This window comes from Ochotona princeps, chromosome 25, assembly GCF_030435755.1.
Source record: "Ochotona princeps isolate mOchPri1 chromosome 25, mOchPri1.hap1, whole genome shotgun sequence".
In the NCBI taxonomy this organism is placed as follows: Eukaryota; Metazoa; Chordata; class Mammalia; order Lagomorpha; family Ochotonidae; genus Ochotona; species Ochotona princeps.
The window spans coordinates 30,034,372-30,050,597 of record NC_080856.1 but is presented as its reverse complement, the minus strand read 5'-3'; the positions used below and the strand labels follow the sequence as shown (position 1 = coordinate 30,050,597).

The following is a 16,226-nucleotide window of genomic DNA, read 5'->3' as shown; positions in this document are numbered from 1 at the left end:
AGTTCTGGGTGCCACACGGACCTAGTTCGACCCACACGATGCCACAGCTGTATTATTTTCATGTGCGACCAGTGCAATCCACGGAACTCAAGTGAGTTCTTGCGAGCTCAGCACATGCACAGTTCACTGTTGTCCCCTGCAGTCCTAAAGCTATTGCCACAGTGTACAAAATGGCACCCGATATACCACGACTAGTGTTCTTGATCCGCTGGCCATCAGATCTGAGGGCTACCCAGAACTGTCTTGCATGGAACCTGTAGAGTGCCACATTGATGCAGTTCACTGAGTCAGAAATGAGTTCACTACCAGCTCAGCGTTTGATCAGTCCTCTTCCTTGCCTTTGCCTCCTTAAGCAAAATGGCGCCCAATTCAGCTCTGGGACTGAATGGGCTGTGAAATCCACTCTGTTCTCGCACTGCCCATCTGGGATCTGCTGTTCTATCTCTGCTCCTGGTCAAATCAAATGGACCAGCAGGATGGACGGTTCTTTGGGTTCACCTCCCAAGCTCTCAGTGAAAGTCCCTTCCCACCTGGATGCTGGTGGAGTTCCAGCTGCTGGTGGTGTTCAGATTGCTATTGGCTGAATGCCGCTGGAGTATCAGTCACTGCAACACCACACCATTGTGTTTGCTGCTTTCCTGCGTCTGTCAGTCTCAAGGTACCCCTCTGCTGTTGTTCTGTCCTTTCCTATTTCCTGGAATGTGTCCTCTCTGCTTCATCCTGATTAAATGTTTTTCCATCTGTTTAAACTTGTCCTTACCCTATTCTGCCATCTCGACTCTACCTATTTACTCTTCAATTTAAAATCTTAAAGAGATGAATCTCTTTTCAGTGAACACTCTCTGCAATACATAATTGTTTAATCTGAATAAACACATGCACAGCCAAGAGAGAACAGCAATCACACTGTAAATCACCAACACTATTCTGAATTATTCTGTCATATTAACAGCATATACAGTGAAAATCCCCCCTAAGGACTAAGGTCAATAGCTCTCAAAACTATGGCAAAGTGCCTAATATTAAAAGTATAAAAGAACATCAGTAAAAATAATATAAAGTTAAATATATACTTTTATATCGGTGCAAGTATTGCAAGCATTTTAAAAAACCATTTATTTTATTTTTATTAGAAAGTCAGATATACTACACAGAGAGGAGAAGAGACGGAAAGGAAGATCTTCTGTCCAATGATTCACTCCTCAAGCGGCCACAATGGTTGGAGCTAAGCCAATCTGAAGCCAGGAGCCAAGGGCCTCTTCTGGTTCTTCAATGTGAGTACAGGGTCCCAAGGCTTTGGGCTGTCCTCCACTGCTTTCCCAGGCCACAAGCAGGGAGCTGGATGGGAAGCAGGGCTGTGTGGGATTAGAGCTAGCACCCATGTGGGATCCAGCTGTATGCAAGGCTAAGCTACCATGCCGGGCCCAGGAACAATTTTAAGATTAATAAATTCTCTTGTCACTCTTCTATACATGTTAAAAATCATTCAAGTTTAAATTATTCAACTTTAGGACAGAAAAATCTATCAGTCATGGAGCATATCATATGTGTGGTAACACATGTAAATTATTGAGACACATGGTATGCACGTATTCTTCATCTAAATTAAAAGATTTATGATCAGTGCTCACATTTTTTTAAATTCTACACACTTCAAACTGGTTTTCACAAAAGTTAAAATGTTATTTAACAGTTAACAAATACTTACTTCATACACCTGACTGACTTGTCCATGAAACCACTTTAAAAAAAATAGAAAAAGAAGCAATTAATAACAAGTGAATTTCTGCATATTAATGTGCATGCATTTATGTGTGCTCCGTCTGTCACTCTTCACCTATCACGTATCAGTCCTAATCAGGACATCATTTACACTTCACAGTAAGATGAAGGTAACATAAAATGAGCAGTGGATCTCAGAGTTATCCTCCCCAAAACATGAACACCTTAGTCAGCTAAGATGATGGCATTCTGCAAGCCAGATTCAATTCCCAGCTACAGCTCTTGACGACTGCTCTCCAACACTGATGCTCAATAAGCAGGGTCCCAGTCTCCCATGTAGGACACCTGGACCAAGTCCTAGCTTCTGGCTACAGTTCAACCTAATCCCAGCTGTTGAAGGAAATGTGAGGAAAAACCAGTGGATGCAATTGCTGTCTGTATGTACTTCTTCATTTCTCTCTCTCTCTCCGCATCTCAAATATTTTTTGTAATTCTGAAAATTAGAATTCATTTATATATTTTCTCTATTAGGTTTCAAAATGTTCAAATTGTAACGCTTTGAACATACCTTAGAAAGAGATCGCAGAATCTGGAAAATAAAGATTTAAATAGCACATGTAAAAATAAAATTTCTCCCATACTTAGTTTAGGGTTTTTTAAAGTTTCAATCACAAACATGGACTAATTGCTAAAATAAAATCTTATAGATCTGCAGTTTATAATTCTAGTTTTATACCTAATGTTTGTAATCCACCTCTTCTAGACGACTTCTTCCAGAATAAAAAAATAATTTCAGGTCCCACAACAATTTGCATAATTCATTGTATCTTTTTTTTCTTAATACAAATCAGGAGTAAGATTTAAACGCCTCCACTGAGTGTCTATTTGACAAGCACTAACAGTCCACAGAATGAGAAACCCAGGCCATGGAGCTAGCAACTATCTAATCCTCTAGGTGATTGCTTTCATATTCAAAGTTCCAGGATCACTAGGTGAAATTATCAAAAAGAACAGACCTAAGCAAATGAGTTTGAGACCCTCTAGACAAAAAGCCAAAACAAATAAGATTCCATGAATGAAGCAAAATGCTTTCAGTTATCTACAGGTTTGTAAAACAATGTCCACTGAGGCATATTATCCTGGATTAACATCGTTCGTTCTACCACGAAGTGAGACTCCAAAGTTATCTAAGCCTTCCTTACTGTCTTTGAACCTGATGGAAAAAGTGTAAATCAATTCAAACACTTTTTGTAGCTAGAGGGCAGTAGCTTTCTCAATGACTTTACCTCTCACATTCAAACGTCTGAAACTGTGCTCAGGAGAATGGTTCTGATTTACCATTTATGATGCTTGGGCGTTTAGGCTTCTAGGAAGTACATTTCGTTGTCATTAATTCAGGGAAATTTTCAGTAAAATTCCTACTGTGTCACATATTTCTTTTATTTCTTATACTCCTTTTTCTCCCTTATGCTTCTTCTTTTCATTATGCATGCATTACGATATTTGTAACTTCCCAGAGATTTCGAATGTTCTCTAATTTTAGCATATTTTAAAATCCTTTCTGTGTTGGCAACTTTGACGGAGCTATCCTCAACTTAACATTTTTTCCTTATTGGTGTCCAGTCCATCGGTAAGCCCATTAAAGGTTTTTTTCATTTCAACGTATTATTCTTTTTCTTTTTAACTTCCAGGAATGTCTTAGACTTGTTTCTTAGTAATTCATCTCTTGGTATCACATCTATTTTATTCATGAAAACACTTAGCACACTGATTCAAAACTTAGCATATTGATCACATCGTTAGTCTGATAACTCCAAGAACCGTATCATATGAGAGTCTAATTGGGATGCTTGATAATATTTCATACTACATTATCACAGGTTAGGATTCTTCATGATTTTTCTTTTTTTTTTTTTAAAGATTTATTCATTTTATTACAGCCAGATATACAGAGAGGAGGAGAGACAGAGAGCAAGATCTTCCGTCCGATGATTCACTCCCCAAGTGAGCTGCAACGGGCCGATGCACACCTATCAGAAGCCAGGAACCTGGAACCTCTTCCGGGTCTCCCACACGGGTGCAGTGTCCCAATGTATTGGGCCGTCCTCGACTGCTTTCCCAGGCCACAAGCAGGGAGCTGGATGGGAAGTGGAGCTGCCGGGATTAGAACCGGTGCCCATGTGGGATCCCGGGGCGTTCAAGGCGAGGACTTCAGCCTCTAGGCCACGCTGCCGGGCCCTCTTCATGATTTTTCATGACAGATCTGTGTTTCTTTTAAACTACCCTGCTTTGTAGTTCCATTTATTATATGGTACCTCTCACAAGTGGCTCTATTCGATTTCGCTCTGTTCATACATCAAGCATCGAGTCTGTAGCTAATGTTGCTGACAGGATATATCAGTCAAGTTTTAAAACTATATACATGACAGTTTAACAGAATACATACGTTATGTTCCTGTTTAACTGCTGATTCCAGCTGCGCTGCTAAATGTGAACAACACATCAAGAATGATTTCATATTCTCCTCAACCTTAAAACAAAGAACAGAAAAACATCAATTCACATTCGTTTCAGAAGGCATAGTCGTACCATTCTACTTTTAATTTATTTACCTTTAAAAACTTCGTTCTTGGTATCATTTAGGCTATTTCAATTAAAAAGAACAGTAATTGCAAAAACATGGAAGCAACCAAAATGCCCATCAACAGAGGATTGGATAAGAAAGCTATGGTTCATCTACTCCATGGAATACTACTCAGCTATTAAAAAAAACAAAATGCAGTTCTTTGTGACCAAATGGGCCAAACTGGAAACCATAATGCTAAGGGAAATGAGCCAATCCCAAAAGGTTAAATACCACATGTTTGCCTTAATTTAAGATGATATGATGTTATGTATAACATGTTATGTTATGAATGTAATATGTTGTGTATAAACTAAAATTGAAGTGTAGGTGAGGTGGTCACAGAAGGTGGCTGGGAACTCGCATTTACTTTTAACATGTTGGTTACTCATTACTATGTCAATTAATTCCATAGTGATGTAAATTTTTGCTGATGGTATGTTGGAGCTTTCAATTGACTGGGATGATACTCTGCTGGCTCTGTCTTCAGACCAGAGAGGGTATACCTAAGAAGCCTTTGAACTTGACTGGACAATAAGATGCTGGACTCTATGTTTGGTATACGCTTGCAATGGGGGAATCTCAACTGAACTTGAACTGTGGTTATGCAACAAGGTGGAGGAATCCACCATGGTGGGAGGGTTTGGGGAGGGGTGGGGAGAACCCAAGTACCTATGTAACTGTGTCACATAATACAATATAATTAATGAAGTAAAAATAATAAATAATTTAAAAATAAATAAATAAATAAATAATGCCAATAAAAAAAAAAGAACATAAGACTTGTGATTCAATTTCTATAGTAGGAAATTCTCCCAAGGAAAACAGGAGGAAGACAGTATATTCTGGAGCGTGGCCAACCAACAGCATATACCCAGTGATAGTTCTGCTTGCCCACTCTCTTATCTGGCTGGAGCTGATCAAGCATTACAACCCTAGAAGCCTGCAATCCCTGAGTGCCACACAGTGCCCTGCATTCAAAACATCTCTACAAGACTCTGTGAACTTTGATTCTAAGTATACTTGCCAAGAGCTAGATATAGTCATTCAAGCTTGTCTAACAGGAAATATAAAATGTTGTGGGGACAAACAGATTAAGTTTCATGATTTTCTTCTACTAGAACAGTGGTTTATACACAAACCACTGGATGTCGAGGATGGCTGAATAGGGGACATACTTGCTGATTCAGAGCAGGGGCAGTTGACAGAAGAAGGCAAAGGAAGTAGATAACCAGGGACAGTGAAAGAGAAGTTTGCAGGGGAAATCTGACAGAAGAAAGAAAGGGCATGCCAAGCAGCATGGAAAAGTGCAACCACACAGCAACCAGCAGGTACACAGCTCCTGAAGCCAAGCTGGAAGAGATCCCAGCTTCACGATACCCAACGAAGCAGCTGACACCCCACTAACGCATAGAAGCATGGCTTAAAGTTTAAAATCATCAGATTTGCAAGTAACGCAGTCCTCCCACCCTTAGGAATTTACCCAAAAGAAATGAAATCAGCATACAACAGTTTTTCATACATTCATGTTCACGCAGCGCAATTCACAACAGCTAAAACACAGAATTAACTCAGACGTCCATCAATGGGAGACCGCATTAAAACAATGTGGTGTATTTACATGATTGAATTTTACTCAGCCAAAAGAATGAAATCCTATCTTTCAAAACAAAATGATGCAATTGGGAACCACTATGCTTAGTGAAATAAGCCAGTTCGAAAAAGACAAATTCTCTATGATAAGCGATAACTAATAAAAAGTACAAAAATATAAAAGTGAGGGGCCCAGTACAATGACTCAATTGGTTAATAATCTGCCTTGCAAGCACCAGGATCCCATACAAGTGCTGGTTTGTGTCCTGGCTGCTCCATTCCCATCCAGCTCCCTGTCTGTGACCCAGGAAAACAGTGGAGGATGGCCCAAGGCCTTGGGACCCTGTACCCGCATGGGAGAATCAGTGAAGTTCTTGGATCCTGGCTTCGGAATGGCTCAGCTTCAACCACTGAGACTACAGTGGATGGAAGATCTCTCTGTCTCTCCCTCTTTCTGTAAATCTGCTTTTTCCAAAAAAAGCAAATTAATCTTTTTAAAAATGGAGAAGTGAGATGGACATTGAAAATTCCTGCTTACAGCCTTTATCAATACATCTAAAGAACATTAGGTTTTTGTCTTGGTTTTGTTTTCTGTTTTCAAGTTGTTGAGAGTATTAAACCTCTGACTGAGAAGTGAACTCAAAGTATACCATTGTAAAAATCTGGGAAAGAAATACGACAGAGGGAGGATGAAGAACACAGGCAGGAAGGTCATGGAGAAAGTATCCTGACGCTTCTGAAACTGTGCTGTGAAATCTGCAGCACTTGTTCTGTTTATATCAATGAAATAATTTTTACAAACTGCAAAACGAGAAAAGCAACTCTTTCAACAAATGCCTAAAAACAAATGTAGAAATACAAGAAAGAAAAAGACAACATAACTTCTTAAAAGAAACATGTCACTATTAGAATGTGAACATTTAGAGACTGATGAAATGTATGATTATAATTTCAAAAAAAAAAAAACTGAAAAGAATCCAGGGGAAAAGCCTGATGGATTCAACAAATGCTGTTGGGACAAATGGATAGCAGCTTGCAGAATTAAGAAGCAAGACCCGCACTGTCACACTGTACAAAAACCAGCTCTAAATGGATCAAGGACCGAAATCTGCACTCAGAAACCATCAAACTGTTAAAGGAAAATATAGGAAGCACTTTTCGAGAAACAAGAACGTGGAAAGACTTTTTAGAAAAAGACACCAAGGATCTGGCATGGTAGCCTAGAAGCTGAAGTCCTCGTATTGCATGCACCTGGATCCCGTATGGGCACTGGTTCCAATCCCAACAGCCCTGCTTCCCATCCAGCTCCCTGCTTCTGCCTGGGAACACAGTGGAGAGGACAGCCCAAAGCCTTGAGACCCTGTACCCGTGTGGAAGTCCCAGAAGAGGCTCCTGGCTCCTGGCTTCAGATTGGCTTAGCTCCAACCGTTGTGGCCGCTTGAGGAGTGAATCAATGGATGGAAGATCTTTTTCTCTCTCTACTCTCTGTGTCTCTGACTTTACAATAAAATGAATCTTTTTTTAATAGAAAAGATGCCAAAAGCACAGTGAGTCAAAGCCAAAATGAACAAATCATACTGTGTCAAACTAAAAAGCTCCTATACACCAAAGGAAACAAAAAAGTGAAGAAGCAACCAACAGAATGGGAGAAAATTTTGCACACTACACAATTGATAGGGGACTAATATCCAGAATTTACAAAGAGCTTCTAAACAAACAAACAAAAAAAAACTGTTAAAAATGGACAAAGGATGGGCCCGGCATGATAGTATAGTGATTAAAGTCCTCCACTCGCCTTGAACGCCCTGGGATCCCATATGGACGCCGGTTCTAATCCCGGCAGCCCTGTTTCCCATCCAGCTCCCTGCTTGTGGCCTGGGAAAGCAGTAGAGGACGGCCCAGAGCCTTGGGACCCTGCACCCACGTGGGAGACCTGGAAGAGCTCCTGGCTCCGGGCTTCTGTTGGCTCAGCTCCAGCCATTGTGGCCACTTGGGGAATGAATCATTGGACGGAAGATCTTCCTCTCTGTCTCTCCTCCTCTGTATACCACCTTTCCAGTAAAAGTAAATCTTTTTTAAAAAAATGGACAAAGGAAATGAACGGACATTTTTCAAAAGAACAGATTCAAATGGCTAACAGACATATGAAGAGATGCTCAGGCTCCCTAGTCATCAAGGAGATAACAAATTAAAACATGTTGAGGTACCACCTAGCTCCAGTGAGACTGGCCTACATTCACAACTCTACTAACAACACCTGCTGGCACGGATGTGGGGGAAAAGGTACTGTCCTTCACTACTGGTGAGAGTGTAGGCTAGAACAGCCCCTGTGGAGATCAACATGGAGAATGGCATCATTTTACTGAAGAGACTTATCTGTTCTCCTTTTCCACCCATGCGTTGGTTATTCGGTGGCACATTTTTTTCCATTCCATGGTGCTGTAATTTTGTTGTTATTGTTGTTCTAATTCATACCAATTGTTGACCTTATTTTGTGGCTTCTTATTTAAGGGAATGTAGAGTGATGGAGTAATAGGAACTACTGTATCCAGATGTGGGGATACAACAATGCAATATGCATCCTTGCTTCCAAATCAAAGACTGACTCCCATTGAAACTGTTGGAAATGTGTAGACAATGGGATGCTGGACTGTCTGACACTGTCTGTACCAGCAATGTCAGGGAACAGTTAAATAACAGACTGATGAAAATGATGACTCCTTGTAAAGGACTATACTATTGAGGCAACTTGAGGAAAATCAGTCAGGAAGTGGGATATTGAGGGGCAGATTCCAGTCTCTATGAAATTGTACTGTAAAATTTCAAAATAAAATTTTCGCAAAAAAAATGTAAAAAACATGTATGTTGACAATAGGATGCTGGACTATCTGAGATTATCCATTACTACAATGTCAGAATACACTTAAACAGCAGAATGTTGGACTTACGACTTTTTGAACAACTACACTAAAACAATATGGGGAAAATCAGTGAGGGGAATGAATTTGAGGAGAGGGGAAAGGAAATCCCAGAGCTTACGGAACTGTATTATTAAATAAATAATAAAAAAGAAGAGTTCTACTAAAAAGTTAAAGGGAGGGTATCCTCCTAGGTCAGCATCCAAAAGCGATCCAAAAAAGACAGAGATAGGAAGAGGGAGAAAAGGAACTATACACCAATATGTTTTCTGAACACAGATGCAAAGTACAAAGATTCTCAACAAATTACTAGCTAATCAAATCCAACATCACAGGCCTGCACAGTAGCCTAGCAGATAAACTCGTCTTGCACACATCAGGATCCCATATGGGCACCGGTTCTATTCCTGGCCGACCCACTTCCCATCCAGCTCCCTGCTTGTGGCCTGGAAAACCAGTGGAAGATGGTCCAAATGCTTGAGACCCTGCCACCCACATGGGGGACTTGGAATAGGCTCCAAGCTCCTGGCTTCACATTGGCTCAGCTCCAGCCATTGGGGCTGCATGGGGCATTAATCAACAGGCAGAAGATCTTTTTTTCTGTCTCTCCTCCTCTTTGTATATCTGACTTTCCAATAAAAATGAAATAAACCTTTAAAAAATAAATAATAAAATCCAACATCAAATCAGAAAGGTCATTCACCAAGGCACGGTTCAACATAACAAATCAATCAATGTGATACATAGTATTGACAAATGGAAGAATAAACACCATGTGATTATCTCATGAGATGCAGAAAAAGCATAACACAAAATACAACATCCTTTCATTATTATAGCTTCATGCAAACTGGGTATGAGAAGAACATTTCTTCACACAAGACAAAATACAAAAATCCAAAGCCACTACCATACTGAATGGGAAGATGCTGGCAGCAAATCCAATAAGATCCGGAGCCAACCAAGGATGCCTAATTTCACACCGCTGCTGTTCACGAGTTCTGGAGGTTGCAGACAGAGCCAACTGGCAAGAATAACACTCAAGAATGTTTATGCATTTCCTTGGGATACTGAAAAGAACACACACACAAAAAAGACATGTAGATTGAACTCCACAGAGCAAGCACTTAACAGATGAGCCAACAGAGCCATTTCCACACCTAAAAGTTGAATGCTGGAAGGAGGGAGGCCCTCTGCTGACATAAAAATGTAAATTATGAAGCAAACCAAGTGATCCTGTAACAGCCAGTTAGCCTGGCAGGTACACTGGGATGAGGACGGTTTCCAAAGCAAAAGTCTTAACTCAATCCAACCATTTTTTTTTCTCCAACCAAATCCTTTCCCACTTGAATGTTGCCAAGAATGTGGTATAAAAATAGGTGTATTCACTAGATTAACTCAAATTTAAGACTGTCAAACAGCAATCTCTGATAATAACAAAAAGCCACTGGAATTCTCATTCACAATTTACAGGTATATAAAACTGTACGGCTATGTTGTGAAATAGTTTGGTAGCTGTTTGTTAAATTAGACATATTTACAATGTAAGCCACCACTTCTGCTCTATTACCCAAGATAAATAAACAAATATGCCCTCACATAGACTTGTATACACTTCTAGAAAGCTGAGTCACGTTATCCTGAATGTTTGTATGGTGAACTGAATCAAAATGTCAAAATGATTTACAAATAATTATATCAGGAAGATTAAAGGCATATAATCTAGTGCTTAAGGAAGTGGTTAGAATTCTGGATCCCAGTAGGAATGTCTAGGTTTGCCACTCTTCTTTGGCTCCTGACATCAGCTTCCCATTGATGACAGCCTGAGAGGAAGTAAACATTGACTCATATACTCAAATCTCTCCCACACACATGGGGGACCTGGATTGAGTTCCCAGTTCCTAGGTGTGGCATGGCCCAGACCCGGACATTTTGGGCACTTGGGGTGTGAATCCGTGGATGGGAGTGCTTGCTCTCTCCTGCTTCCTCCTACTATTTTCTAAAGCAATGCAAGATCACAGATCCAGTCTCTATCTGATTCTCAAATTTCTTTTTAATATTAGATCTCAAAAATCAGACGAGAAGTTAACCTAATGAAAGGTTAATGTTGAACACACTCCAGGCCAATTCAATTCTAAGAGATGAGACGTTCACCAGATAAAGAACAGGCTTATTACTATTTTTTTTTTTTTGGAAAATGAAACAATACAACACCATAATAGCTTCATATACAATGTTTGCACTGTAGTAAATATATACCCTCAGAGCAAGCAATGGTTCAATGCTTAGGTGCCTGACAACCATGTGGTAGACCTGCTTGGGTTCTAACACTCCTGGACCAGCTCTGAGCATTCCAAGAACTAAGTCAGTAAATAATAGAAGAGGGTTGGTCTCTCTCTCTCTCTCTCTCACTCCTCTCCGCCTACACACACAGACATACACACAGACACATACACACACGTCCTAAAAACACCAAAAAAAAAAAAGGAAGTAAAAATTTTAAAAATTTGCAAAATATGTGAAGGTCTATGAAACCCCCTCAAAAGACAAAAGGGTATTCGGTACAGCAGTTTAGATGTTAGCTCTGGTGTTCACTCCCACATCAGATTGCCGAATTCAATTCTTGTACCGCATTCAGTGTCAAAGTCCTACTAATAAACACTTAGGGAAAAACAGGCAACGTGGTAAGAACTTGTGTACCTGCCACTTACATGGGAGAGCTGCACTAAGTTCCTGGCTCCCAGACTCTGCCTGGCCCTTTTTTGGCTGTAGGAGGAACTCTGAGGGGGAGAAACAGTGGGTGGAAGATCTCTTGATCTTGCTCTCTCTGCCTTTCAAAAACATACATTTTTTTTTAATTACAGGTTATAGTATACTGTCAAAAATAATTTCAAAAATGACATAACCATGCAAAGAAACATGCTGGTCAGATAGATAATAGAATTAGCACCAAAAAACCCTTAACCTATTATTGATAACATCGAAGAAATTTTAGGAAAACAGAAAAAGTGAAGAGAAGGATGACAGTAGAAGACACATAAAAACTTCAACTTCAAAACATGAACCAAAAGGTAGCCCCAGGTTGTGAAAATTGTATCAAATATTTATCAGGTAGAATTTTATAGCATAATAGAAACTAAAAAAAAAATGGATAAGTGAACTTCAAGATAGGTTTATACCATCCAAAGTAAAGCAGAGAAACAAGAAAACATCAAAATAAAGAAACATAGTATGAGTTACTTCTTACTAAACAAGAAGTCTACTACATGAGTAGTTGGACTCGCATGAAAAGAGGAAGAAGCAGTAGTAAAATATTTGAAGAAATCATAAGTTGAGAAAAATCAGTGAAAAAATTTGACAGACTCAATCGCTGTACTCAAAGCAGAATACGTGAACAGAAAATTTCACCTAGACGTCTATCATCACGCCACTCAATACCAAAGACTAAAATCTTAAAAACAGTCAGATAAGGCAGGGGAGCAATAATATAACACACACAAAGCAGCAAGGACCAATGCGATTATACTGCTGTAAGTTTCACACATTAAAAATCAAGCGGCAATTCAAGATAAGCTGTGATGTTTAAGATACACAGTAAGTTTCCTGAGCAGGCATAAAAAGTTTTATTTAAAAGAGTAAATAAGCTGAAATACTAAAATGTGCATAAAAATTAACCAACACAGAGAAAAGGAACAAAGGGGCAAAGAATGTATAAATTGAAGCAACCAGGAAGACAATAAATTAACCACCATATTAGTTAGCATTCCATTTGAGCTAAATGACATGGAGTTTAAATAAGTAAACTAAGCACCAATTAAAAAGACAGAATGCCAGGCTAGATAAGCAAGTTAGATGAAACTATATGCTATTCTAGGATATACACAGTAAATATATGGTCACAAATACTTCGAAATATATTAATATTACAATGAGGAAACCCAGAAACTTCCCACCCAGATCAAGTTCACTCTAAGAATTGTCTCAAAGACAAATAACTGACGTTGCATTGCTGGTATGTCAATGATGGACTAGCCCCATTCCCCTAATCCTCCCACTTGTAGCCCAAATACTAAGGGCATAACATGATTTCCTTGGGTCACTGCGCAAAAAGAAGTACAAAAAGGGTATTTTTCCCCAACACTCAGGGCTAAAATTATTTTTAAGCACAGAGAAGAGTTAACTAAAAAGCATAAAAATCAAGAAAGGTTTATCTTTACGTTTTGACGGCAAGGTTGGCCTTAGTCTAGGATTTGAATATACATAGCAAGACACTGAATAAACGTGCAATCAAAACTTACAATAAACACAGACATAAAACTCCCTAAGAAAAGACAGATGACTGTGAAAAGTCTTGCCAAGTATGTATATTGCAACTACATATTGAGAAATATGCAAAATCCATAAATAGGTTGACAGACACAAACCATATAGTTGCCTTAACTATTGCATTACTTTAATGTACACAATAAACATATGTTAAAATCTGATTTTATTTGTTCCTTTTATTTTATCTATCAAGGTAGAAATACAAGACAACATTTTTAAAATGCCACAGAACACATGTATTGGGACAACAGCCTAAACCATGCCTACACTTGATATTTTTATTCCAAGTAGGCAAAAGACACAAATATTCATTAATAAATTTGAAGTAGTTTTAAAATAAAAAATAGGGCCTGGCGCCGTGGCCTAGCGGCTAAAATCCTCGCCTTGAATGCCCCGGGATCCCATATGGGCGCCGGTTCTAATCCCGGCAGCTCCACTTCCCATCCAGCTCCCTGCTTGTGGCCTGGAAAAGCAGTCGAGGATGGTCCAAAGCTTTAGGACCCTGCACCCACATGGGAGACCCAGAAGAGGTTCCAGGTCCCTGGCTTTGGATCGGTGCAGCACCGGCCGTTGTGGTCACTAGGCGAGTGAATCATCGGACAGAAGATCTTCCTCTCTGTCTCTCCTCTCTGTATATCTGACTTTGCAATAAAAATAAATAAATCTTTTTAAAAAAATAATAAATAAAATGAAAAAATATAAGCATACCATTTTCAAGTTCCATAAGACAATTGTTTTGATGGATGGGGAATTTATTCTCAGAACATGTATGAAGTCTAAAAGAAAATCTAGTTCTTTTCAGCATTAATATCTCTGTTTCAGTTATGTGTTCTCACAGGTACGGTTACCTCTTCCTGCTGAGGTTCTATAGCTGTTTCTTCTTCTCCTTCTTGAGTGTTTAACCCAAACGTTTCTTCCAAACTAGAAACGAGCTGCAAAAAAATCAAAACAAATTAAACACTTTTCATAATTTAAAATTGATTCTATTGTTCCAGGACTTTGTTAATATTAGACTTGCACATATTACACACTATTAAGACTTGACATAGGAAAAAACCTCATATTTTTCATCTTATCTCATCTTACATCATCATATGGCAGCCAAGACATTCCTTGACCTTGCTCGCCAGGAAAAAATACTCTTCATGAGTCTACCATTTCTGTGCTGATAGCTACCTAGAAAGGCAAGATTCTGCTTAGGAATGGTTCATGGATTAGGTAAGTAGTCCTCAACTGATGAGTCCTTGTTTTCCTCCTCTAAAGGGAGTCATACAAATAGAAGTAAGAACACCAAAAGTAATACATTTTTTACATGAAGTTTTGTTGTTGTTTATTGGAAAGGCAGAATTACAGAAAGAGCCTCGGTCCACTGGCTCACTCCCCAAGTGGCCATCACAGCCAGAGCTGAGCTGATTTGATCCACAGCCAGAAACCTCCTCCGGGCCCCTGACATTGGTGCAGGGTCCCTAACCTATGGGCCATCCTCCACTGCCCTCCCAGGCTACAAGCAGGAAGCCAATAGGGAATTGCAGCAGCCAGGACAAGAACCAGTGCCTTTATGGGATCCAAGCATGTGCAAAGCAAGATTCAGCCACTGATCCATTGTGTTGGGCCCTAAAAGTAATGTATTTTAAAGGAACTTTTTTTTAGCATAACCCAAGAAATGTAAACAAACTTGTGGTTTGGAAGCTTGATGTTACATTTCACACTCATGCTTTTCATTGCTCTTGTGTGATAACTGATGTATTTACAGTTCAATTTTAGATGACTGTATAAATGAAACACACACACAAAAAAGGGTGTTTTTTTCCTCACTGCAAGCTAAAGTTGTATGAAATGGAGACGCGGCTTTTGTTTTTGTTTTTGGAAAGTCAGATTTACAGAGAGGAGACAGAGAAACAAAAGATTTTCCATCTACTGGATCACTCCTCAAGTGGCCATAACGGCCAGAGCTGAGCCAATCTGAAGCCAGGAGCCAGGAGCCTCCTCCAGGTCTCCCTTGCGGGTACAGGGTCCCAAGGCTTTGGGCCATCCTCGACTGCCTCCCCAAGCCACAAGCAGGGAGCTTGAATGAAAGTGGAGTAGTCAGAACACAAACCAGCACCTGTATGCGATCCGGGTGCGTGCAAGGCAAGTACTTTAGCCACTAGGCCCACCGTGCCAGGCCCTGAAAGGTTTACCTTTGAAAGCTCTGCTTGCAAGGTTGCCCTTCGTGTGGCATCTGAGAAGCTGAATTGCTGAAGGGTTACACTCATCCACTGACAGGAGTAGCCCACCCTCCCTGACTGCCTGTACTATGTGGTTTGTGCTCAATACCTGCTTTCCTGTCGGAGTTCTGGAACTTTGGTCAAGCTAGACAGAGTATACCATCACCCATCTCTATCAAAATCCTGGGCATGAGTTCCTAACAATTTTCTTTAGTAGACATCACCCTTGTGCTAACATAATTCATTTCTAGAGAAGTTAAACATTCATTATTCCAAAGGGAGAAGATTGGCAAGCCTGGAATTGCTTTACTCCAGATTTCCCTGCGTGGGCCATCCGTTACAAATCTCAAACACGGGTATTCAGTATATGCTGATGCCCAACACAGGGATCAGTCATTGTCTCACCATGCCCAGGCGTTTGGTGATCATCTTGATCTTTTCGTCCTTCCCCAGTAGTTCCTGTGTCTTACTCGAGGGAATAGGCAAAGCGTATCGCAAAAGGGATTCTCCTGCTGGTGGCGATCTTAAGACCATGGGTTCAACTTTGTCACATGCCAGTTTTCTATTACGTCTCTCTTTCAGTCTGTGTGACAAGGGTGACTTGAGCAGCCCTCTTTGATACACCAGTTGTGGAACACTTGCCCAGGTAGAACTTGTGGACGTTACGTGCTTGGAAGGCTTCATTTCTCTGTGGACTTCGCTTCCAAGTTGCAGATGAAAAATCGAAGTTCTCCCTGCAAATAAAACATAAGAGAGAAACAAAATTTGACTAATAAGGACATTTTAATCAAATTCACGCACTATACTGGCTTTTATTTTTCCGATGCAGCGTTCTGA

General features: G+C 40.0%; 1 protein-coding gene across 1 annotated transcript in view; it reads right to left on the bottom strand.

The window, feature by feature from the left end:
• The window catches only part of LOC105942581 (coiled-coil domain-containing protein 7-like), a 192,298-nt gene that overhangs the window by 172,741 nt on the left and 3,331 nt on the right, over positions 1-16,226 (bottom strand). Inside the window, exons 2-6 of the mRNA XM_058681281.1 lie at positions 15,795-16,123; positions 14,031-14,114; positions 4,169-4,252; positions 2,291-2,311; positions 1,709-1,747 (exon numbers count right to left, since the gene is read on the bottom strand). Of these exons, the coding sequence (XP_058537264.1) occupies positions 1,709-1,747; positions 2,291-2,311; positions 4,169-4,252; positions 14,031-14,114; positions 15,795-16,073 (507 nt within the window). The 5' untranslated portion in view covers positions 16,074-16,123. The remainder of the gene's footprint in view (positions 1-1,708; positions 1,748-2,290; positions 2,312-4,168; positions 4,253-14,030; positions 14,115-15,794; positions 16,124-16,226) is intronic.